Below are 27308 nucleotides of genomic sequence, written 5' to 3' on the forward strand. Positions count from 1 at the left end.
GAACAGATATATTTAATTTTAACCCTGAGGGGTTATTTGGAGTTGAAAGTCTAAGTTCAGTTGTGTGGATACTACAGAAAGAAATTACCTGACTATCAAAACTGCGAGTTGAAAGAAGCAAATTACCAACCATAGGGGTGAATTTTTTTTTTAAAGTGAACTTTCTGGTGTTTGAATACTCTTTAGGTATGGTTTTGGGAAAGATACTTTTTTTTTGTTTTTCAGAATCTTTCAAATTTTAATGGCTAGCTTTATTTACGTTTCCTTTTGCATTATGACCTTCAGTTTTACTGTTAAGATTGGATCTGCAGCATTGTGCAATTGCATTCAGTGAAAGACCTCCTTATTAATTAACAAAAAAAAACCATTAAACCAGATTTCAATCTGTGATCTTCCTTTTCTAGTGAATTGCATCAGCTGCAGTCACAACAGTAACACGTTATGGCTTTACAATTTTGAAAGAGTCTTTTTACTCCATTTATCTAATCACTTACAGTTCAACAGACCTTAGATCTTAGTATTACTCCTTAATTTACCTAAATTTAATTTTAGCTGCTATATTTGTTCTGGATACACTTTTTAAAAATCAACTTATTCACATATCAAGATTTACCATCATAAATGTTTCAATATTGCCACTGATGAAGGATTTGTTCCAAGAACCTCTACAATTAGAAGTTGGCTTGCATGATTTGAAGCTAGATCTTTTTAAAGAAAGGTATATGGATGTCAGTACAAGATCAGGCGAGGACCCCAGAACGGGCAAACAGGACTTTAAGACAGGCATCAGATGAAGGGAGGACCCTGAAACAGCAGCACTTTGAGGAACAAACAAGTAGAAGACCCCAAGACAGGCAGTCAGAGACCCAGGCCATCTGTTCAGGGCTGTAAAGAAACTTGGAGTGGAAAAGGGAAGATGCATCTAAGTATTAACAACAAAGTGCTGCTCTTGTCAGCATGAGGAGCTAGACACCAAATTGAGAGAGAACCTCACAGATGATATCACTAAAGAAATGAATGCATTTGATCAAATGCCAAGTTGAAGGTTGTTGTGGAAAACAAAAGCTCATCGTGTAAAAGACAGCATATTGTCATGAATAGAAGATTGGCTGGCTAACAGGAAATGGAAGGCATGAATTGGTCTTTTTCGGATTGACAAGATGTAACAAGTGGTGTGCCACAAATCCGGTACTGGCATCCCAACTAGTCACAGCTCATATAAATAAGCTGCAGAAAGTAGGGTTGCTAATTTTGCTGATGACATTTAGGAAAATAAGTTGTGGAGAGGACATGGTGATGCCACAAAGTTAGATTGGCTAGGTGAGTCAGCAAACATTGACAAATAGTGGAGTATGGGAAGTTGTATAATTGTCCATTTTGACGAGGGATTAAAAAAAAGACTAAATTGAGCAATTAGAGATCGGGGAATGTCCTCAAACATGAATTTTAAAAGGGTAGTATGCAGGTACAACAAGTAATCATGAAAGCTAACAATGTTGTTGATTATGAGGGGAATTGAATACAAAAGTATGAAGATTATGCTGAAGTTATATATGGTTCACCCAAAGCTCGCTCTCTCTGATTCCTCAGTGAAGTCATGACTGCTGTTTTCTACTGTCATCTGGAATTAAAGATTTGTTGGTTTTACTTACAATTTCTGCCCTGCTCCATCTCTGGCGCTCTCCCTGTTCCTTGATGTCTGTCCCCTCTTATGAGGATAGGCCGTCTGTTAATATTTATTGCAGGCTCACTAGCTCCCACAGTTAGCTCAACTGCAGTTGCTCACATCCAACTTTGTGAGATGTTTGCATTCTGTTCTTCCAGTTTCTCAGTCCATCACTCTGTAGTGATGCCATCTTCTACCTTGGTGCATCCAACGTGACCTGTTTTCCTCAACTGAGGATTGTACACCATTTAGCAGGGTGCCTCTGTGTCTGACCCAGCTCCCACACTTGTGTCCCCACTCCTCCTCAAAACCATGGCAGGATTTCCCTTGACCTTTCCATTCCTCTAATCTTGCCATTGAAAGGATCATCCTCTGCTTTTTCTGTCACATCCAGGAGAATGCCACTAACAAACACATGGCCCCCTCTCTTCCAGTGTCACATTCTACAGGAGTCATTCCCTCCCCGAAAGTGTCTTTCTTAATCATTCCTAACAAATCCTCACAATCACATTCCATGCAATCACAGATCCTGCCCATTCACCAACTCCCTTCTCATTGTCCATGGCCTCATTTAAAAAAAACCTACAGCTGAAAGTTTTACTTTCAATCTAATGTACTGCATTTGCTGCTTGCTGTTACATTGCAGTCTCTGACACATTGATGAGACCAGACACAGACTGGGTGACTGCTTTGCAGAATACCTTTTGAGACCTTAATTTGCACCCATTTTACAGGCCTATTCCTCTTTCACCACAATTAGCAACCTATTTTTGCCCTGAGCCTCCACACCATCTGTTTCCCTTGCTCCTTCGCCTTTGTCAAAAGTGCAAAAACCACCTTTTGAGGAAAAATCACTTTGGATTTGAACCGGTACCATCACCTCTCTACAGATGCTGCCGGACTGGAGTTTCTGTAGCATTTTCTGTATTTGATTCAATCTATTTGAACCTTTTTTGGGCTGTTTCTAATGCTAGTATATCCATTTTTTGATAAGGTGACCAAAACTTCACAGTATTCTCAATACCTGACATTTGGGAAGGAAAGGGCAGTTGGAAAAAAATGGAGCAGTGGCTCTGTTAATTTGATATTGGTAGAATAAAGGAGTGGCTTTGTTTCGGGAAACCAGGATGAAGACTTATTTGGGTAGAGATGAGAAACGATAATGGCAAAAAGTCACTTGTACAAATGGTCTGCAGACCCTGAACTGTAATGGAATAGGAAGGATGGAATAATGGAGCATGTCAACAGAGTACAATAATCATGAGAAATTTTAACGAACATAGTGGAAAAATTGCTTGGGCAAAGGTAGTCTGGAAAAGAATTTGTACAATGTTTTTGGGATAGTTTTTTAGAACTGCATGTTCTGGGGACAAGGAGAACAAGCTATACTAGATCTGGTAATGTGGCACTAGATAGGATCAAAGAATAGAGTTCCTCTGGATTTGGAGGTTCGTTAATGGAACTCATAATTTTTGGAAAAAAAGGTGGGGAGAAAACAAGGAAATATCAATTGGTTACGAGTGTGGTGCTGGAAAAGCACAGCAGGTCAGGCAGCATCTGAGGAGCAGGAGAATTGACATTTCGGGCTAAAGCCCTTCAGGAATGAGGCTGGAAGCCTTGCTCGTGGAGAGAGAAATTGGAGGGGGGTGGAGCTGGTGGGAAGGTAGCGGAGAGTGCAGTAGGTAGGCAGAGGTTGGGGGTAATGGTGATAGGTCAGAGGAGAGGGTGGAGTGGATAGGTGGGAAGGAAGATGAACAGGTAGGACAGGTCATGGGAGTGGTGCTGAGCTGGAAGATTGGAACTGGGATAAAGTGGTGGAAGGGGAAATGAGGAAACTGGTGAAGTCCAAGTTGATGCCATGGGGTTGGAGGGTCCCAAAGTGGAAGATGAGGCGTTCTTCCTCCAGGCATCAGGTGGTAAGGGAGTGGCGACGGAGGAGGCGCAGGGCCTGCATGTCCTCGTGGGGGGCGGGAGGCAGGAGAGTTGAAGTGTTCGGCCACAGTGGGGTTGGTTGGTGTGGTGTCCTGGAGATGTTCTCTGAAATGCTCTGCAAGTAGGCATCCTGCCTCCCTAACGTAGAGGAGACTGTATTGGGAGCAACAGTAAATGATGTGTGGAAGAGCAGGTGAAATTTTGATGAATGTGGAAGGCTCCTTTGGAGCTTTGAATGGAGGTGAGGGGGTAAAAGTGCATGCAGGAATTGCAAAGTGAGCCAGTCAGGACAGACGGTCAAAGCAGAGAACAAGGTAGGACTGATGAACTAAACTGCGTTTATATAAATGCAAGAAGCCTAATAGGGAAGACAGATGAACTCCGGGCACGGTTAGAGACATTTGACTGGGATATATTACAGAGACATGGCTCAGGGATGGACAAGACTGACCGGTTAATATTCTAACGTATAGATGTTACTGGAAGGATAAAAGGTGGGGGGGGGCTGGGCAAGAGAAGAAGGGGAGTGGTGTTTTTGTTTAGGGATAACGTTACAGCTGTACTTTAGGGAGAATATTCCTTGGAATATTTCCAGCAAAGTTATTTCTCAGTTCCACCCAAATAAAAGGATGACCACCTTAGTGGGATTGTACTTTAGACCCCCCAGTAGTCAGTGGGAAATTGAGTAATAAATTTGTACGGCGATCTGATATCTGTAAGAATAATAAGGTTGTAACGGTAGGGGGTTCTAACTTTCCAAACTGGGACTGCTAGAGTGTTAAGGGCTTGGATGGAGAGGAATTTAAGTGTGTATAAGGAAGTTTTCTGATTCAGTATGTGGATGTACCTACTGGAGGTGCAAAACTTGACATCCTCAGGAAAAATAAGGCATGGCATGTGACAGGTGTGTGTGGGGGAACACTTTGAGGCCAACCACCACAATTCTATTAGTTTTAAAACAGTGATGGGAAAGGATAGACAGGATCTAAAAGTTGTAGTTCTAAATTGGAGGAAGGCCAATTTTGACGGTATTAGGCAAGGACTTTTGAATTGGGGGTGGATGTTTGCAGGTAAAGGGATGCATGGAAAATGGGAAGCCCTCAAAAATGACATAACAAGTGTCCAGAAAGAGTGTGTTCCTGTTAGTGAAGGGCAAGGCTTGTAGGTGTAGGGAATGCTGGATAACTAGAGAAATTGAGGTTTGGTCAAAATAAGAAGGAAGCATATGTCAGGTATGGACAGCAGAAATAGTGATTCATCTGAAGAGTATAAAGGCAGTAGGAGTGTACTCTAGGGGAATCAGGAGGGCAAAAAGGGGACATGATATAGCTTTGCCAAATAGGGTTAAGGAAAATCCAAATGGATTCTGCAAAGGCACCTAGGGAGAGGATAGGGCCCTTTTAAAGATCAAATAAGGCCACCTATGTGTGTAACCATTGGAGATGGGGGAAAATACTAAATGAGTATTTTGCATTAGTGTTGACAGTAGCGAAGGACATGGAAGGTAGAGAATGTGAGGAAATAAATAGCAGCCTCTTGGAAAAATACCATATTACAGAGGTGGTGATGCTGGATGTCTTCAAAGGTGGACCTGATCAGGTGTATCTTAAAACACTGGAAAGCTAGGGAAGCAAGTATTACTGATAGCTGCAGATGAGGTGCTGGAAGACTGGAGGTTGGCTAATGTGATGCCACTATTTAAGAAAGATGGTAATGAAAAGCCAGGGAATTTGATAGACGAGCGAACCTGACATCGGTAGTGGGCAGGTTGTTGGAGGGAATCTGGAGGGGCAGGATTTATAAGTATTTTGGAAAAGCAAGGACTGATGAGCAGTCAACATAGCTTTGTGCATGAGAAATAGTGTCTTGTGAACTTGATTGAGTTTTCTTTTGAAGAAGCAACTAAGAGGAATGAGGACAGAGCAATGGACGTGATCTATATGGACTTCAGTAAGGCATTTGATGAGGTTGCTCATGATAGACTGGTTAACAAGGTTAGATCACATGAAATCAAGGGAGAACTAGACTTTTGGATACAGAACTGGCTCAAACGTAGAATACAGAGGGTGGTGGTGGAGAGTTGCTTTTCAGACTGGAGGCCTGTGACCAGTGGAGTGCCATAGTATCGGTGCTTGGTCTACTGCTTTTTGTCATTTATGTAAATTTTTGGATGTGAACATAGGGGGTATGGTTTAGTTTGCAGATGACAATAAAATTGGAGGTGTAGTGGACAGGGAAGAAGGTTCCTCAGGTTACAACAGGATCTGGATCAGATAAGCCAAGAAGTGACGGATGGAGTTTAATTTTGATAATTGTGAAGTACTGCACTTTGGAAAAGCAAATCTTAGCAGGACTCAGTGTTGCTGAATAAAGAGACCTTGGAGTGCAGATTCAGAGTTCCTTGAAAGTGGAATCACAGGTCAATAGGATAATGAAGAAAGCAGTTGGTATGTTTGCCTTGGTCAGTGTATTGAGTATAAGAGTTCAGAAGTCATGTTGTAGCTGTCCAGGATGTTGGTTAGGCCACTTTTGGAAGATTGAATGCAATTCTGGTCTCCCTGCTATAGGATGGATGTTGGGAAACTTGAAAAGGTTCAGAAAAGGTTTATAAGGATGTTACCAGGATTGGAGGGTTTGCATTATCCTGGGAGGCTGAATACATTGGGCCTATTTTCCCTGGAGTATCAGAGGCTGAGGGGTGACCTTATAGAGATTTACAAAATCATGAGGGTCATGGATAGGGTAAAGGTCTTTCAGTGTGGTTGGAGGGGATGGGGATGGAAGAGAGGTGGGGGTGTAACTAGAGGGCATAGGCTTAAGGTGAGAGAGGAAAGATTTAAAACAGACCTAAGGGGCAACTTTTTCACGCAGAGGGTAATGTGTGTATGGAATGAGCTGCCAGAGGAAGTGGTGGAGGCTGGTATAACTATAACATTTTAAAAGCATATGGATAAGTACATGAATAAGAAAGGTTTGGGGGGATATCACCAAAAGGGCAAGTGGAACGAGTTTACTTTAGATTACTTTGTGTGGAACAGGCCCTTCGGCCCAACAAGTCCACACCAACCCGTCGAAGTGCAACCCACCCAGACCCATTCTGCTACATTTATCCCATTCACCTAACACTATGGGCAATTTAGCATGGCCAATTCATCTAACCTCATCCAATCTTCCCACTTAAAAGCCTCCAAGCCCTCCGCTTCTTCCTCTCCCGCTGACCCAACCAGTACCCTTCCCCTGACACCCTCCTTCGACTGACTGAACTGGTCTTCACTCTTAACAACTTCTCCTTCCAATCCTCCCACTTAAAAGCACCAACCAACCCAACCGGCCCGTGGCTGAACACTTGAACTCCCCTCCCACACCGCCAAGGACATGCAGGTCCTTGGCCGCCTCCATTGCCAGACCCTGACCACACAACGCCTGGACGAAGAGTGCCTCATCTTCCGCCTAGGAACCCTCCAACCACACGAGGTGAATGTAGATTTCTCCAGCTTCCTCATTTCCCCTCCTTCACCTTATCTCAGTCCCAACCCCCGGATTCAGCACCGCCCACTTGACCTGCAATCATCTTCCTGACCTCTCCGCCCCTACTCCCTTGCTGGCCTATCACCCTCATCCTCTTCCACCTATTATATTTCCAGTGCCCCTCCCCCAAATTTACTTTAATGAATTTTTAAAAAGTGAATTTCTGGGCAGAATTTTGAACTTCTCAGTTTATATTTTAAGCAAAACTTCCTGGGCTGTGAAAAACTACAAATCATTCCCAACACAAAAAATAAGCTGACGTTCTTTCAGACATTCAACTTAGAATTTACAAATAGTTTTAAGGAGAAAAATGGTAAACAAAAGAGATACGAGAAATACCTATTCTGTGTTCTTGTCTTGTTTTCAAAATTGGTCTTAGAAGATCCTAAATAGTTTTGAGACTATTGGAATATTGGGCAAATTTCAGGAAAAGACCATGTGAAATTCTTGGAAAGTTCTTTATCTCTCAAAGTAGAATTGAAATAGAATGCTCCTCAATGGAGGTTTTGCCGTACATACTCAGTTCAACTGTCATCTGCTGACAATGGTAATTTAAAAAAAACTTATGCAGAATCACACATTACCACATTTTGGAGTAGAGTGGTGCTGGAAAGCACAGCAGTTCAGGCAGCATCCAAAAAGCAGTAAAATAGACATTTCGGGCTAAAGCCCTTCATCAGGAATCTTTTGCCTGAAACGTCGATTTTACTGCTCCTCTGATGCTGCCTGAACTGCTGTACTTTTCCAGCACAACTCTACTCCAGAGAGATTACAAGAAGATCTGGGCCAATGGGCGAGAAGTGGCAGATGGAGTTTAATTCAGAAAAATGCGAGGTGCTGCATTTTGGGAAAGCAAATCTGAGCAGGACTTATTCACTTAATGGTAAGGTCTTAGGGAGTGTTGCTGAACAAAGAGACCTTGGTGTGCAGGTTCATAGCTCCTTGAAAGTGGAGTCACAGGTAAATAGGATAGTGAAGAAGGCGTTTGGTATGCTTTCCTTTATTAGTCAGAGTATGGAGTACAAGAGGTGGGAGGTCATGTTGCGGCTCTACAGGACATTGGTTAGGCCACTGTTGGAATATTGCGTGCAGTTCTGGTCTCCTCCTTATCGGAAAGATGTTGTGAAACTTGAAACGGTTCAGAAAAGATTTACAAGGATGTTGCCAGGGTTGGAGGATCTGACCTATAGGGAGAGGCTTAACAGGCTGAGGGGTGTTTTCCTTGGAGCATTGGAGGCTGAGGGGTGACCTTTATAGAGGCTTACAAAATTGAGGGACATGGATAGGATAAATAGACAAAGTCTTTTACCTGGGGTGGGGGAGTCCAGAACTAGAGGGCATAGGTTTAGGGTGAGAGGGGAAAGATATAAAAGAGACTTAAGGGGCAAGTTTTTCATGCAGAGAGTGGTACGTGTATGGAATAAGCTGCCAGAGGATGTGGTGGAGGTTGGAACAATTGCAATATTTAAAAGGCATTTGGATGGGTATATGAATAGGAAGGGTTTGGAGAGATATGGGCCGGGTGCTGGCAGGTGGAACTAGATTGGGTTGGGCTATCTGGTCGGCATGGACGGGTTGGACCGAATGGTCTGTTTCCATGTTGTACATCCCTATGACTATCTGCAGTCATTGTTTTTACCTATTACCACATTTGACAGTTTTACAGCTATTAGCCCATTGGGCCACAGTGGATTTTATTTTGTTCTTAAACAGATTTCAAGAACCACCTAAGTATTTTTGCCACAGCAAGGGGTGCAGGGTGCTTTCAGATTCAAGAACTTATGTACAGACATTGAATTTGGACAAAAAGCCTTTGAGACTTCGCCTTGACCAGTCAGTCTATTTGTTATCATCTGCTACAAAGTGCTTAAGAGTGGGAGAATTCTAAATTGACTGTGATCATTTGTCTCCAATATACAAGCATAATTTGAAACTACCAAGCCTGGACATATTTTATCAATCCCAATTTCAGAAAAATTAGCTTAAGTTTTGTTATTTCAAGCACTCAATGAAGAAAACCGCATAAACAATTTAAAACTTAGTATTTTAGTTTAAAATAAGTCAATGGAAATAGCCTAGATGATGGTTTTTACTTGTATTTTTTTTAAATGATTGGGAAGAAATAAATTGACCACACAACTTGTTAATCCAACAGCCCTGCTGAAGCTGAACATGAAAAAAAAAAGTTGCTATATTTGAAGTTGGAATGATTTTAAGAGGGAGAGGTCAAGCGTAATCGAGCAAGTTATTTTTGAGACCACTTTTTTCAAAAAAACAGAACAAACACACGGAATTTGGCAATACGTGGAACCTCTGTCATGTTTGAGCTGTTGTAAAGATATTATGAAAACATTATCTTTTAAACTGGACAGTAATGTTTCTCCAGAGCTCCTGAATTGGGTAAAATAGCAACAAATGGAATGCCCCCTTAGAATTAAAGTTTAATGACAGGAACATTATACTATTGAATGGGAATAACTTGCATTAGGTGTAGTTACTTGGAAATATCAAGTGAAAGGAATGTGTAGATGTTTAATTGATACTGAAATGAATTAATAGCTTTCTCTTTGAAATATGTGCGCCTTTTCGATGACTTTTTTTAAGATAACTGAATTGATGATATAGTCACCAAAACATTGGGATCAAAAGGGGGGAGATGCAAGCACTCCCCCACTACTTTCAATCTTTCATTAATATCACTTGAAAGTCCAGAGTGTGTTATGATGTTGGGATAACTGTGTGAACATACAGAAGTGATTTTTGCATCTGAAGTAACTAACGTGAGGCAATCATGGTGAGAATAACCTGAAGAATGGGTTTCAGAATGAACAGGCCATTTGGGGCCTGTAGGACAAGAAAACACTTTTTAACTTATCAAAGCACTGATCCATAATCTATTGGGAAACAAACAATCCATGGTACTGGTAAGTGGCAAAAGTTAAAATAGAATGTAATTTTGGTGAGACATTTGAAAGCTATAGGGGAGAAATACATAAGAACTATCCATAAGATGAGTACAGATGAAGGGCAGGCTGGATTTTCTTTTAAATCCATTAATGATGTGTTGGTGTATTTGTATTTATCGTAGCCAGCCAAAGATTAGTCAGAGTTCTCAGGGAATGATAGGATAGTTTCCATGTGGAATGAGGGAGATGATGAGGGACAAGATAATGCATGGCTTAGAAAGGGTGAATGCTGGGAATTTGTTTCTGACAGGCGGGGGTACTAGGACGTGTGGGCACAGCTTTACAATTAGAGGGGGCCAATTTAAAATGGAAATGAGACAAGTCTTCAGCCAGAGTGGTGGGCCTGTGGAATACATTGCCACAGAGCGCAGTGGAGACTGGGGTGTTAATGTCTTCAAGGCAGAGATTGATAAATTCTTAGTCTCACAAGGACCTAAGGGATACGTGGAGGGTGCGAAAAAGTGGGGTTGAAATGCCCATCAGCCACGATTCACTGACAAAATGGACTCTATGGGCTGAATCGCCTTACTTTCACTCCTGGGTCTTATGGTCTTAAGGAAAAGTCCATCAACTTGACATATGGAAAAAAGAAAGCAATTAACAGGTCCCTACAAATGGAGAAGGGGCAAATACTCTAATCCTCACTCACACTCAAAAACAATTACACTGTGACATGAGCTAGGAAACACTACTGGTTATGCTGCACTTTGCTTGGAAAGGGCAGAGAATTATTGTGCAATGGTGACATAAGAAATCTCAGTAAGCCAGTCTGTAGTTTCACTCTAGATCCAGAATCATCAACTTTTGACATGAATGTTCTGAAAAGGGAAGAAAAAAGCACAGTATGGATAGATCAGGACAGGTACCGACAGTATCATGACTAATTATAGAGGGGGTCAATTTAAAAAGGAAGTGAGACAATGCAATGTGGGGAAGAGATTTGCCCCATGTGGAATCCTACCTTCTGCATCTGTTGCACTGATGATACAACTGAGAAAAAAATAATTTCTTTAACTTTGTATGATATGGTAGTGCTGAAATATGCCTCTCCAAGACAGTTACTGAGATTACTGAAGTTAAGATCCTTTCATTTAAGTCATAGAGATGTACAGGATGGAAACAGACCCTGCGGTCCAACTCGCCCATGCTGACCAGATTTCCTAACCAGTCCTTGGCCCATATCTCTCTCAACTTTTCCTATTCATTACCCATCCAGATGCCTTTTAAATGTTGCAATTGTACCAGCCTCCTCCATTTCCTCTGGCAGTTCATTCCATACACGCACCACTCTCTGTGAAAAAGGTTGCCCCTTAGGTCCCTTTTATATCTTTTCCCCTCTCACCCTAAACCTATGCTCTCTAGTTCTGGGCTCCCCCACACCAGGGAAAAGACTTTGTCTATTTATCCTATCCATGCTCCTCATTATATTATAAAGGAAAGCATACCAAACGCCTTCACTATCCTATCTACCTGTGACTCTTCTTTCAAGTAGTTGTGAACCTACACTTCAAGGTCTCTTTGTTCAGCAACACTCCCTAGGACCTTGCCATTAAGTGTATCAGTCTTGCTATAATTTGCTTTCCCAAAATACAGCACTTCACATTTATCTAATTTAAAAGCTCATCTGCCACTTGTCAGCCCATTGGCCCATCTGATCAAGATCCTGTTTTAATCTGAGGTAACCTTCTTCGCTGTCCACTATACCTCCAATTTTTGGTGTCACCTGCAAACTTACTAACTATACCTCTTATGCTCACATCCAAATTATTTATATAAATGATGAAAAGTAGTGGACCCAGCACCGATCCTTGAGGCACTCCACTGGTCACAGGCCCCCAGACTGAAAAACAACCCTCCACCATCAGCCTCTGTGATCTACCTTTGAGCCAGTTCTGCATCCAAATGGCTAGTTCTCCCTGTATTCTGAGATCTAACCTTGCTAACCAGCCTCCCATGGAGAACTTTGTCTAATGCCTTGCTGAAGTCCATATAGATCATGTCTACTGCTCTGCCCTCATCAATTCTCTTTATTACTTCTTCAAAACCTCAATCAAGTTTGCGAGACATGATTCCCCACACATAAAGCCATGTTGACTATCACCTTGCCTTTCCAAATACATGTACATCCTGTCCCTCAGGATCCCCTCCAACAACTTGCCCACCACCGACCTCAGGCTCACTGGTCTATAGTTCCCTGGCTTGTCCTTACCACCTTTCTTAAACAGTGGTGCCACGTTAGCCAACCTCCAGTCTTCTGTCACCTCACCTGTGACTATCGATGATACAAATATCTCAGCAAGAGGCCCAGCAATCGCTTCCTAGCTTCCCACAGAGTTCTAATGTGCACCTGATCAGGTCCTGGGGATTTATCCACCTTTATGCAGTTCAAGACATCCAGCACTTCCTCCTCTGTAATATGGACATTTTTCAAGATGTCACCATCTGTTTCCCTACATTCTATATCTTCCATGTCCTTTTCCACAGTAAACGCTGATGGAAAATACTCATTTAATATCTCCCCATCTCCTGCGGCTCCACACAAAGATTCTCTTCTTAGTTACCCTTTTGTCCTTAACGTATTTGTAAAAACTCTTTGGATTCTTCTTAACTGTGTCCCTTTTTTGCCCTCCTCAATACCCTCTTTAGTATACTCCTACTGCCTTTATATTCTAAGGATTCACTCAATTTTTCTTGTCTATATCTGATATATGCTTCCTCCTTTTTCTTAATCAAACTCTCAATTTCTTTTGTCATCCAGCATTCCCTATACCTCCCAGCCTTTCCTTTCACCCTAACAGGAATATGAGAAAACAAAGGGGTACGATTAAGGAGAATCCCTAGATTTTCTATAGGTATATTGGGGGAAAGAGGATAACCAGGGAAAGAGTAGGGATCACTAGCGACCAAGTAGGCAATCTGTGCGTGGAGCTGGAGGACATTGGTAAGATGTTAAACTAGTACTTCACTTCTGTCTTTGGAGGAGGAGAATGTAGGTACAGAATTCAGGAACAAGGGCTGTGAGATTCTTGAGCAATATGACATAGGAAATTGAGGAGGTATTTGAGGTTTTGATGAGGGTTAAAGTGGAAAAGTCTCCCATGCCCAGATGAGTTGAGTCCAGGCTGCTGTGGGAGACGGAGGAGGAAATTCGGGCTCTTTCCAAATTCTAAATACCTCTGTTCTGGAGGACAACTCATGCAGTTTCATTTTTTAAGAGATAAACATAGGAATTCTAGACCAGTGAGGTGATTCTGAAGGAGAGAATTAATCTTCACATAATCAGCATAACCTTTTCAGAGGGAGGTCAAGCCTAACAAATTTGTTTGAATTATGCGAGATGGTGACCAGGTGGGCAGAGGAGGGTAGTGCAGTTGATGTAGTTTATATGGATTTCACCAAAGCTTTTGCCAAAGTCCAATCGGGAGATTGATAAAGAAGGTAAAAACACATAGGATCCAGGGTAACCTGGCAAGTTGGAGCCAAAATTGGCTTCATGATAGGAGACAATGGTGATAGAAGGTGTAACAGCGACCAATGTCCAGTGGCATATCACAGAGATCAGTGTCAGGCCTCTTATTTTTGCAAGAGAAAATATAAGTGATAAGTAGTAAGTTTGTGGTTGACACCAAGATTGGCCAGGTGATTAATCATGAAGAAAGTGGTCTTAGGTTATAAAAGGATGCAAACAGTTTGGTCAGATAAGCTGGTCAGTGGCAGATGGAATCTACCCCTGATAAGTGTGAGGTGATGTATTTTGGAAGTAGTAACAAGTGAAGGGAGTACTCAAAGAACGTCAGGACACTTGGAAGCTCAGAAGGAACAGAATCAGCTTAGGGTGCTTGTCCACAGTTCCCTGAAGGTGGCAGGACTGCTCAGTAGTGTAGTTAAAGAGGCAGGCGGGACCCTTGCTTGTATCAGTTGTGGCATAAGTATTAAGTACTACATGCAGTTCTAATCAAGACATTATGGGAAGTATGTGCTTGGATTGGATGCAGTGGAATGGATATTCACCAAGAAGTTGCCTGGGATGGAACTGCTTTGCTATGAAGAATGGCTGAATAGGCTCGGTTTATTTTCGTTCAAGCAGTGAAAGCTGAGGGGGACCTGATGGAGGTATGTAAAATTGAGGGGCATGGAGAGAGTTGATGAGAAACAGCTGATTGTCTTAGTCAACTGAGAGGATCAATAAGAAGGAGGCATAATTTTAAGGACAAAGGCTTATAAAGGTTTTGAGGAAATCTTTTTCACCCAGAGGGTGAAGGGAACCCAGAATGCACTGCCTGGGAGGTCACTTGAGGCAGAAAAACTCAACTGATGAGCATTTGAAATGTTGAAACATTCAAGGCTGTCAGCCAAATGTTGAAAATTGGGCCTTTGAGGCATTACTTTTTTAAAAAATCAGGGCAGTCTTTGTGGTTCAAGGGATCTATTCTAGAAGGTTGAATGCTGTGATTCTATAAGTTCTTCATCCTGCAAATGAACCTTCTCTGAACTGCTTCCAAGGCAATTATATCTTTTTCAAATCAGATGATTTTGAAAAGGGAACATATTACCCTTTTGCAAGCCCATGTCATCTCTGCCTTGTCATACCTTAATTTGCTAAGTCTCATGCTATAACTTCCCTATTAATGGATTTTAGCATCTTCCTATTACTAATATTAGGCTAACTGGCCTAGAGCTTCCTTCATTCTGTCCTGGTCACTGACTGTATCTTTGTTTAATTCCAGCCATCTAGACTGGTCTTGCCACTCAGGTCAAACTGAGAGACAGGCACAATTATCATTCAGTATTAACTAATTCACATCAAAGTTCATTATCTGCATGCCCAAAGCCCAGGCAGGCATCAGATAAGTCTTGATACTGATGTCTGCATAATTAGACAACTTATCAGTACTCACTGTTGGAGCCAAACCACATTAACAAGTTAGAAGAGAAAACCAGAGAAAGGGGAAACAAAAATCAGCTAAGAGCAGAGGAGAATATACTTGGCTATGTGAATTCACCAAATCTCACTTTTTATTTATATCAGGCTTCAAAAATCACATCTACACTCAAACACAGCTATTTAGAAATACAATAGTGTTTCACTATAACATATATAATGTTGTTATAATATAACACACAAATACAGGTTTCATTGAAACATTATAATGCCAGCTTCAAAGATGTTTGCCAAGTAGTCGATGATCTGAGTGGATTCACAGATAATGTTATCGCCACGAATTAGTACAGGCACCTCTCCTGCTAGGTTCAAAAGCATAAACCAAGGTTCATTGTGTTCACTTAATGGTAGATTAGCATTGTACTCTTCACATTTTAGACCCTTTTCTGCAATAACCGAACAAACCTATAATCCAAAAGATTTAATTGGAATCACTAGTTTTCGGAGTGCTGCTCCTTCATCAGGTGATTGTGGAGTACACAATTGTAAGACACAGAATTTATAACAAAAGTTTACAGTGTGATGTAACTGAAATTATACATTAAAAAAATACCTTGATTGTTTGTTAAGTCTCATCTGTTGGAATGATCATATTAGTTTCACTTCTTTCATATGTAAATCACAAAACTATTTAAAAAAAAGTTACATTCTCAGGTTAACTTTAACATTATGGACATTTTTCAAGATGTCACCATGTATTTCCCCACATTCTATGTCTTCCATGTCCTTCTCTACAGTAAACACCGATGCAAAATACTCGTTTAGTATCTTCCCCCATCTCCTGTGGCTCCACACAAAGGCTGCTTTGCTGATCTTTGAGGGGTCCTATTCTCTCCCTAGTTACCCTTTTGTCCTATGTATTTAGAAAAATCCTTTGGATTCTCCTTAACCCTATTTGCCAAAGCTATCTCATGTCCCCTTATTGCCCTGCTGATTTTCCTCTTAAGTATACTCCTACTGCCATTATACTCTTCTAAGGATTCACTCAATTTCTCCTTTCTATACCTGACATATGCTTCCTTCTTTTTCTTAACCAAACCCATAGTTTCTATAGTCATCCAGCATTCTCTACACCTCCCAGCCTTTCCTTCCAGCATATACTGTCTCTGGACTCAGGTATCTCATTTCTGAAGGCTTCCCATTTTCTTGTCATCCCTTTACCTGTGAACATCTTCTTCCAATCAGCTTTTGAAAGTTCTTGCTAATACTGTCAAAATTAGCCTTTCTCCAATTTAGAACTTCAGCTGTTAGATCTGGTCTATCCTTTTCTATCACTATTTTGAAACTAATAGAATTATGGTCGCTGGCCCCAAATTGCTCCCCCACTGACACCTCAGTCGCCTACACTGTCTTATTTCCCAAGAGTAGGTCAAGTTTGCAACTTCTCTAGTAGGTACACCCACATTATAACTCAGAAAATATTCTTGCACACTCTTAACAAATTCCTCTTCATCTAAACCCTTAACACTATGGCAGTCCCAGTTTATGTTTGGAAAGTTAAAATCCCCTACCATAACCACCCTCTTATTCTTACAGATAACTGAAAATCTTACAAATTTGTTTCTCAATTTCCCTCTGACTATCAGAGGATCTATAACACAATCCCAACAAGGTGATCATCCCTTTCTTATTTCTCGATTCCACCCAAATAACTTCTCTGGATGTATTTCTGGGAAAATCTTCCCTTAGTACAGCTGTAATGCTATCCCTTATCAAAAACACACTCCCTCCTCCTCTCTTGCTTCCCTTTCTATCCTTCCTATAGCATTTGTATCCTGGAACTTTAAGCTGCCAGTCCTGTCCATCCTTGAGCCACGTTTCTGTAATTGCTATGATATCCCAGTCCCATGTTCCTAACCATGCCCTGAGTTCATCTGCTATCCCTGTTAGGCCTCTGGCATTGAAATAAATGCAATTTAATTTAGCAGTCCTACCTTGTTCTCTGCTTTGTCCCTGCCTGCCATAACTGTTTGACTCACTTCTTTTCTCAACTGTACCAGTCTCAGATTGATCTCTTTCCTCAGTATCTCGTGGGGTCCCCACCCACCACCCCCCCCCCCTTACTAGTTTAAATCCTCCCGAGCAGCCTCTAGCAAACCTCCCTGCGAGTATATTAGTCCCCTTCCAATTTAGACGCAATCCATCCTTCTTGTACAGGTCACTTCTACCCCAGAAAAGATTCCAATGATCCAAAAATGTGAATCCTTCTCCATATGTCAGCTCTTCAGCCACATATTCATCTGCTCTATCCTTACTAGCTCATAGCACCAGAAGTAATTCTTGTATTACTACCCTCAAGGACCTTTGTTTTATATTCTCCCTTCAGAATCTCATCCTTTTCTCTTCCTATGTCGTTGGTTCCAATGTATATAATGACCTCCGACGGATCCCTCTCCCCTTTGAGAACATTCTGCACCCTCTCTGAGACATCGTTGATCCTGGCATCAGGGAGGCAACACACCATTCTGATTTTTCAGTTGGCCACAGAAACGCCTGTTCCCCTGACTAGAGACTCACCTAACACAATCGATCGCTTGGAACCCCCGTACCCCTCATTACATTAGAGCCAGTTTTGATACCGGAATCTTGGCTGTTCGTTTTACATTCCCATTGAAAGTCCGTCACATTTTCCAAACAGCATATTTGTTTGAAATGGGGATAGCCACAGAAGATTCCTGTACTACCCGCCTATCTCTCCTATCTTTCTTGAAGTTAACCCATCTACCTGACTGTATCTGCCGCTTTTCTCCCTTCCTATAACTGCCATCCATCACACCACCTAGCTCTTGTAAATTCCTCATTGCCTCTAACTGTTGTTCCAATCGATCCATTTGATCCGACAACTTTCGCAGCCAACACTTATTGTAGAGAAAATCCTCAGTAACCCTTATCTCCTGAAACTCCTACATCCAACAAGAAAAGCATATCACTCTACTAAAGGCTATTTTGCTCCTTCTAATCTACAGACCCAGAAAATAGCACAGTCCTATTGCTCTACAAACCACTGCTCCAGGCTAACTTAATCCTTATGGCTTATATTTTTAAAATTTAATCAAGAGACAGATCCCAATGAAAACATATAATCAAGAAAGAACCCACTCTACTCACTGATGTAGATTTACAGCCAGTATACCACTTGACATACATTTGGCTGTCTGCCTGCTGTTGATGCTTCATAACTTCAATTAACATGTACTTTTCAAGGCAGAGAAAACAGTCATCAACAATCCCTCAGCTGCTATGTAAAAAAAAAACTTACTTTCTCAAGTAAAAATAAAATACTGTGGATGTTGCAAATGCAAAATACAAATAGAAATTACTGGAAAACTTCAGATCTGGCTGCATTGGTGGAGAGAGAAACAGAGTTAATGTTTCACTCCAGTGTGATTCTTCTGAACTGTTCTCCGTTGATTTCAGCTTGAATTTTAGCTAAGTTCACAGTCTTGCTGTTCAATGGGCTGCTAGGCCCAGGTCTCACTGTGTGTCACTCAGTCTGATCTATCTTCTAACTGATACTAGGGAATTAAGAACTTCCAGCTTTAGAATAATGGCCCTTTGCTGATGGCCATATTTGGGTTGGGAAGAAATTCAGTCTTCTGCCCTGATCAGGTATCAGGAAACTCTCATCCTTTACCAGGATTTAGATGTTGCCTAATTTGCAGTTAATCCATTGCACTTTTATGAAGATCATGACAGGAATGTGCTGTGATTTTTCTGCTCAATATTATTTCCTGTAAATTTGAATTAATGATGTTTAGAATCAGCAATAAACCAGCAGTAAATATCTAGAACAAAAACAAATTGCTGGATAAAATTTAAAGATCTGGCCACATGTGGAGAGAAAGCAGAAGATTAACGTTTTGAGCCCAGTGACCCTTCAGAACTGATATCATCTGGGGAAATGTGCTCCGCCCTTTGTCTCAACTGGGAATTTCCCAGTATCGTGTTTGACAGGATTCTTAGCCATGTCCAACCATTCTCCTGCACTTCTACCTTCATCCCTTCTCTTGCCTCCCGCAACAATGATAGGGTCCTCGATCACCATTTTATATCTCACCAACCTCCACATTCAAAGGATCATAAGCAGACATTTCCACAAGCTATAGCAGGATATCATCACCAGACACATGTTCTACTCTCCTCCCTTGTCAGCATTCTGCAAGGCCTGTTCTCTCCAGGACACCCTGGTCCACTCCTCCTCCAATCCCAACACCTTTCCCATGTCACCTTCTCATGGAATCGCAGAAAATGCAACACTTGTCTGTTCACCTCCTCTTCCTCACTATTCTAGGTCCAGACACACGTTTCAGGTGAAGCAGTAATTGACCTGCATCTCACTCAACCTCATAAACTGTATTCACTGCTCCCAATGCAGTCTCCTCTGAATTGAGGAGATGAAATGCAAACAAGGTGATCGCTTTGTGGAACACCTATGCTTATCCATAAAAATGAACAAAAACTTCCTGTTGCCTGCCACTTCAACACGCCACTGTGTTCTCATGTCAACATTTCTGTTTCAGCCTGCTGTAGTGATCCAACAAGGCTTAGCAAGAGCTGGAGGAACACTATTTCATATTCCACTTAGGACTTTGCAGCCTTTGGACTCAATATCGAGTTCAATAATTTTAAAACTTTTAACACCTCTGCCCTTATCTATGACCTACCTTCAAACCTGTCATGACATGCATTGCTTTCAGCACAGCCAACCTATTTTCACACACTCATAGTCCTCACTATCACCTATCTAGCTTTTCTTTTTCCCTCGCTGACTATGAAAATCTCTTTGTAACTCTTTCTAGGATCTGTTTCCACTTTTCTGTGCAATCCTCCTCCCTCCACGCCCACCCAAATCATTTATATAAATTATAAAGAGTAGTGTTATCTCTCTGTGCCACACTACTTGTGACATCCCACCAGCTTGAAAAAGACCTCGTATTCCTCCTCTCTTTCCTGTTAGCAACCCAATCTTTTACCCATGCCATTGTGTTACCTTCTGCACCATGAGCATTTATTTTCCACAATAACCTTTGATTTGGCACCTTATCAAGTGTCTTTTTGATATCTAAATATCCGACGGATATGGACGGCAAGTATTTCTTTCGGTTAATTAAATTCTGGATGATCGAATGCCGGGTAACACAGTTTATTTAAGCATCGGGACCTTGCAATCTTGTCAGATAATCAAATCCTGTATTATCGAGGTTCATCCCCTGATTCCCTTTACCTATAGCACATGAATGAAGAGACAGAGGGGTGCAGATGCATAGTTCCTTGAAAGTGAAGTCGTGGGTAGACAGGGTGGTGAAGAAGGCATTTGGCAAGCTTGCCTTCATTGGTCAGGGCACTGAGTATAGAAGTACGGATTTCATGTTGCGGCTGTAGAAGACGTTGATGAGGCTGTGTTCAGTTATAAGACTGGAAGACATAGGAACAGAATTTAGGCCACTCAGCCCATTGAGTCTGCTCTGCCATTCAATTATGGCTAATAAGTTTCTCAACCTCGTTCTCCTGCTTTCTCCCTGTAACCCTTGATCCCCTTGATACTCAAACTTATCTATCTCAGTCTTAAACATACTCACTGACCTGGCCTCCGCAGCCTTCTGTGGCAATAGTTCTGGTCCCCCTGCGGGAGGAAAGATATTAAACTTGAAAGGGTTCAGAAAAGATTCATAATGATATTACTGGGATTGTAGGGTTTGAGATATAAGGAGAGGCTGAATAGAGTCATAGAGGTATACAGCACGGAAACAGACCCTTCAGTCCAACTCATTCATGCCAACCAGATATTCTAACTTAATCTAGTCCCATTTGCCAGCACTTGGCCTATATCCCTCTCAACCCCTCCTATTCATATACCCATCCAGATGCCTTTTAAATGCTGTAACTGCCAGCCTCCACCATTTCCTCTGGCAGCTCATTCCATACATGCACCACCCTCTGCATGAAAAAGTTGCCCCTTAGGTGCCTTTTATATCTTTCCCCTCTCACCCTGAACCTATGCCCTCTAGTTCTGGACAACCCCCACCCCAGGAAAAAGACTTTGTCTCTTTACCCTAACTATACCCCTCATGATTTTATAATCCTCTGTAAGGTCACCATCCTCAGTCTTCGACACTCCAGGGGAAAACAGCCCAAGCCTATTCAGCCTCTCCCTATTGCTCACATTCACCAAACCTGGCAACATTTTTGAATAGGCTGTGGCTTTTTCCCCTGGAGCATCGGAGGCTGAGGGGTGACCTTCTAGAGGTCTATAACATCATGAGGGGTATGGTTAGGAAAAATGGACAAGGTCTTTTCCCCAGGTGGGGGAGTCCATAGGTTTAAGTTGAGGGAGGAAAGATTTAAAATGGACCTGTGAGAAACAAAGCTCACTCACTTCATTAATTTCAGTCCGAGACAAGATCTGAAGCAATCAGTATGTTTATTATACGCTTGCAAGCGTGGTGCCTGAAGTAAGGCACACAGAGTTTAGCAAGTACGTATCTTATATAGGATTCACTACTCCCAACCCGGTGCCCATTACTATTGTTTATCTCTTGCCTTATCCGGCCTTGTGCATAACAAAGTACAAGTTTTACTCGGCCATTTCACCACATCCTGCTGTGGCCCATTGTTAGGTATATCCTTCTTCACTATTATCTACTTCCTCCACCTGTCACATTTCCTCCCTTTCCCCAACCATATTGATCCTTATGACCTTTTAATTGGGGTTTGTTTTTGTGTTTTTGCAAAAGTGGGAAACAGATGCTTATAACTACTGCTTGTACAAGCATATCTGGCTTAACCTCCATCCTCACAGCACCTTATCTGTTTGTCTGTAACATCTACCATTGTTTGCAAGCATGTTTCATTCTTGTATGCACATTTTAGCTAATACAAAAACAATTATATATTTCCTCCACATAGTTTTCATTCTTGTTGACTCAGCTCTTGGTTGAAACAATTATACACTGGTGTGAGTGCATAAGTAATTATGATTTCTGAAGTAACACTACTTTACCTATATCCCACAGACCTAAGGGGCAACTTTGTCATGCAGAGATTGGTGTGTGTATGAAATGAGCTGCTACGTGAGGTGTGTACAATTAAAAGATTTAAAAGACATCTGGATGGGTACATCAATAGGTAGGGTTTGGAAGGATATTGTCAAAATGCTAGCAAATGAGACGAGATCAGTTTAGGATATCTGGTTGGTATGGATAAACTGGGCCAAAGGATCTGTTTCTGTGCTGTATATCTGAATGACTTTGATTCTGAGTTATTTCTTCAAAGGACGCCAATAAACTAGTGAAACATGATTTACCTTTGACAAAGCCTTGTTGTGTCTTCCTGATTACCTTGAATTTATCCATGTGTCTGTGGGATGTGGGGGAAATAATGTTACTTCTGCAATTCCATTTTACAAAGTAAATGAGCTCACACCAGTGTGTAATTGTTTTAGCCAAGAGCTGAGTCAACAAGAATGGAAACGATGTGGAGGAAATATATAATTGTTTTTGTATTAGCTAAAATTGTATGTCAGAATGAGATGTGCCAGCAAAACAATGGTAGACATTACGGGCAAATAGATAAGATGTTGTGAGGGGATGAAGTTAAGCTAGATACGCCTGTACAAACAGTAGGTATAAACATCTGCTTCCCACTTTTACAAAAACACAGGAACAAACCCTAATTAAAAGGGTCATAGGGATCAGAACGGCCTCGGGAAAGGCACAGATGAAGGGGGTAGATAATGATGAAGAAAGAATATGCCTAACAATGACCTACAGCAGGATGAGGTCAAACAGCCTTCTGAGGCCAGGAATAAGCATTTTGTCACAGACAAGGCCGGATAAGGCAAGAGATAAACAGGGGTAATGGGGGCTGGTCTTAGGGAAGTGGACGATGTAAGCAGGGGAGGAGCAATGTAAAATAAAAGACATCAAATCATATAAATATTATGTTTGAATTGAACTTGGTGTGTGTATGTCCTCTACCTATAGGGACTGGACATCTCACCCACTTGCAAGTGTAAAATAAAGGACACTGCTGATTCAGATTTTGTCTCGGACTGCAATTATTGAAGTGTGTGAGCTTTGTTTCTCACATGTCCTATTGGACCATCTTTAATAATAGCTTTAAACATTTTCCATACATAGAAATTGTTAGCTGGCCTGTCGTTTCCTACTTTCTGCCTCCCTCCCTTTTTAATAAGAGTTACACTATCTTTTTGCTTTGTTAACTCTTTAAATATCTGAAGAAGCTTCTATTTTTTATATTTTTGGTTAAGTTTCATAATCTGCTTTCCCCCTCCTTGTTAATCTTTCAGTAATTATTTGCTTGTTTAAAATGTTCTGTCCAATCTTCTGATCCAATTATTTGTCTTTTCTTACAGTTTGTTACGATCTTTGTTAAAGTTAATCAGAGATGGCAGGTACCTTAGAATCTTTTTTTCTTATTTATTGGAATATATCTTCAGGGTTTTCTCGATTTACGAATGTCCTACTTTAAAAGTGCTTACACTTACGAACGCGATACAGGGGTGTAAATTTTAAAGATCCAACATGAGAACATTTCCTCTATTTACGGACGGAGGTTTCATATTGTCCTGCATTAGACAGAAAAGAAACAAGTCTGGAAGCCGAAAATCTGAAACAAAAACAGAAATTGCTGGAAATCTCAGCAAGTCTGGCAGCACCTGTGGAGAGGAATGAGAGTTAACGTAATAAATTAATTTTGCTCTTCCTTTCCCCTTTTGTCCATGATAAGGATTTAAGACGTTTAACGGTATTTAATTATTAGGAGCATAGTATTGCTTCAGGATGGTCTATTGTGCTGGGGATCGGTGGTTGAAGGGAGAGTTTGTGGTTGCACCGGAAGGGACCTGTTCAGCTGTGGCACTGCCGACGGTTTGGCGGGGTGGCTGCGTGCGCATCTCTCTGGTTTTTGGGCCGCCGTCGCCGCAATGGCGTCGCCACCGACCCCGGCTTCTAAGATGGATATCGAGAACGCCACTCAACACCTCCGGGATATGCTGAAGCTGGACCGGGTCTCCGGTAAGGATAGATCCCCGGGCCGCTTTGTTTTAACGGCTGCGTGAGGCCCCGGAGACGTCAGGCACACTCGGGCCGGGAGGGGGGTTACCCCGGGAGCCCTGGAGGGTGGGCGGAGCGAATCACTTTAAACCGGAGTCCAGGCCTCGGTTACCGGGGTCTCCACCATAGGCTGGCTGTCCCTTGAGGACCCTGCTCTTCCCTACCCGGGGCTTAGTTCCTGTGAAATGGTTCCCTCCAGAGTGGGGATGGCTGCAAGTGATTCCAGAGGGTGGTGTCTTTGCTGATGCCAAGTATTGACCGAATATTTTAAAAAAATCGAAGACCGGTGGATGCTGGAAATCTGAAACAAAAACCGAAATTGCTGGAGAAATCCAACCGCATCCGTGAAGAGAACGCAGATTTGATGTTTCGTGACCAGTGACCCTCCTTTGGAAGCAATTTCTGCTTTTATTGAATATGTTTTCTTAGTCAGACAGTCCTTTTACAGTTTCGTTTCCTTGATTAACAACATTTATAACAGTCCAATATGTAGGCAGGAATTTCTTGGCTGATTGTTTTGACGGTTGGTTCTGAAGTTAAGATGTCAATGTGCTGATAGTCAACATGTTGGCATTCCTTTTAGTTGGCTTTTTTGTAAAAGAGCTAAGAAACTAGTTATTGCTTAATTATTTGGTCTGCTTTAAAGAGATCTATACTTGTACTTTGTAATCTGAATTGACGCTGTAAGTTATCTTCTGAATCTCTTTTTGTCCATTGTTATAATGGTACAGTTTCAGTTGTATGTATTCCATTGAAGCACTCTGACTCCAGGTTGAAATATATACCAACTCTAACCTCAAATCTTTAATGAATTGTCTGAACTGAGATGTCACTTTTTAAAAAAATAAAACCTTGAGTTATCTTGGGAATGTGACTTGCAAGAAGTTCTGGGCTTTACATATTAATGAATCGAAACCTACAACCCATTCTAAAAGATGAAAGACTCAACAGCAATTGAGGTTTGTTCAATATATCATTTTAATTGCATGACACTGATCTTTAGCTATAAATTGTGCCCAATGATCCTACTCCATGAGCTACCTGACAAAGGAGAAGCACTCCGAAAGCTTATACTTCCAAATAAACCTGTTGAACTATAAACTGGTGTAGTGTGATTTTTTAACTTTGCCCACCCTAGTCCAACACCGGCACCTCCACATCAAGATTACTGAGCATACCTAACTATAAAGGTATGCATGTGGTTGTGGTACATATCTCTGCTTTCTGGACAGTGGAGGATAAACCTTCAGTTCGCAATTTATTTCAAAAACTGGAGCTTGCATGCCAGCCAGTCTGGTATTGATAGCATGGTCAAATATATGAACCTCTCTAATCCTGAAGTGTTGTCAAATTCTATTCAAATTTTGAGATTTGTCAGGAAGCTGCAGATTTAATGGAGCACCATTCTAACTCTTCTACATGAAGCATTTGTTTATACTTTTAGATTAACCACATGCATGAGTCCACTTCCAAATGCATTGAAGGTAAAATTAGGGCTTGGATTTCTAACCTATCTGCCCCTTTCCTGATAAGAGTGGAATAAGATAGGCTGTTGTGTCTTGTTATTGTACTATGTTTCATTCTGCATCAGTCCATGCATTCGGGTGGGTGAAAATATTGTTAGTTTAAAATATTGCTGTCTCTAGTGTAATTGGATTATCTTGTTGATATCACATTACTGTTAATAGCATTTTGCTGAGCAATCACTGGCTGTTGTGTTTCCTGCATTATAATAGTGACTACTTTTTTTTTATTCTGGCTGTATCTGAACAAAATTTTTCATTTTGGAGTCTCTGGCTAGCCCCCAACAATATGTGCTGCCAACATTTGTGATTTCAGTCCCTCCTGAGTGTAACGACTGTTCTGAACCCCTGCCATCATGCCACAATAGTTCAGTGGTTAGCATTGCTGCCTCACAGCGCTAGGAATCTGGGTTTGATTTCACCCCCTTGTAACTGTCTGTGTGGAATTTGTTCATCACTGTGTCTGCATGACTGTCCTCCAAGTACTCCAGTTTCCTCCACAGTGCAAAGATGTGTGGATGAAGTAGATTGACTATTCTAAATTGCCCATAGTGTCCAGGGATCTGTAGGTTAGATGGCTTAGCCAGGGGAAATGCAGAATTACACAGATAGAGTAAGGGGGGGATCAGGGTAGGAAGCTCTTTGGTGGGTCATTGTGGACTTGATGGACCAAATGGCCAGCTTCTATACTGTAAGGATTCTATAAGTCACCACCTTTCCCAGAACATTGCCCAAATTAATGAATGCACCTTTTTGGCTGACATTTGCTTTGAATTTCCCAAAGCATTTCTAAAGGAATCTAGACATGAGGTTAAAATCAGAGAGCTAAATACTTATTTTAACAAGTCAATTTTCTGGATAAGTTTAATCTCTGAAATGTGGATGAACGTGGGTCCCTAAATGAAAAGATTACCTCATTGTAAAATGTTAGGACGAACTTATGACGGGGTGATTTCACTGCTAACATCACGAAGCTTAGCACAGGATAAAATATTGATGAAATAGTTTTTATAACAGTTAAGAAAGCTACCATGGTATAATATTTGATATTGTTTTTATGCTCTCGTAAACTAATTTTATTGGGCACCTTGCTGAGATATTTGTATCATCGATAGTCACAGGTGAGGTGCCAGAAGACTGGAGGTTGGCTAACGTGGTACCTTTATTTAAGAAAGGTGGTAAGGACAAACCAGAGAAGTATAAGCTGGTGAGCCTGACGTTGCTGGTGGGCATGTTGTTGAAGGGAATCCTGAGGGACAGGATTTACACATATTTGGAAAGGCAAGGACTGATTAGGGATAGTCAACATGGCTTTGTGCATGGGAAATCGTGTCTCATAAACTTGATTGAGTTTTTTGAAGAAGTAACAAAGAGGATTGATGAGGGCAGAGCAGTAGATTTAATCTATATGGACTTCAGTAAGGCATTTGACAAGGTTCCCCTTGGGAGGCTGGTTCGCAAGGTTAGATCTCATGGAATAGAAGGAGAGCTAGCCATTTGGATGCAGAATTGGCTCAAAGGTAGAAGACAGGGTGGTGGTTGAGGTGAGAATGTGTATAGGGTATAAGCAGGCAGGGAAAGAGTTACGTTCTGAGTTTTGTGAAACGAGAGGTTCAGCTGAGCAAAACTGAGTTCAGATAAGAACTTACTGTTAACAGTGGGGTGCTGGAGGCAAGG

General features: G+C 41.5%; 1 protein-coding gene across 2 annotated transcripts in view; it reads left to right on the forward strand.

Annotated features, from left to right (window-relative positions):
- The first annotated feature begins 23916 nt into the window (after positions 1–23916).
- edc4 (enhancer of mRNA decapping 4) overlaps positions 23917–27308 on the forward strand; it is a 107929-nt gene continuing 104537 nt past the window's right edge. For both annotated transcript variants that reach the window (XM_072547460.1, XM_072547461.1), the window contains exon 1: positions 23917–24069. In XM_072547460.1, coding sequence (XP_072403561.1) covers positions 23979–24069 — 91 coding nt within the window. In that variant the 5' untranslated portion in view covers positions 23917–23978. The remainder of the gene's footprint in view (positions 24070–27308) is intronic.

This window comes from Chiloscyllium punctatum, chromosome 26 (assembly GCF_047496795.1).
Source record: "Chiloscyllium punctatum isolate Juve2018m chromosome 26, sChiPun1.3, whole genome shotgun sequence".
NCBI classification, from domain to species: domain Eukaryota; kingdom Metazoa; phylum Chordata; class Chondrichthyes; order Orectolobiformes; family Hemiscylliidae; genus Chiloscyllium; species Chiloscyllium punctatum.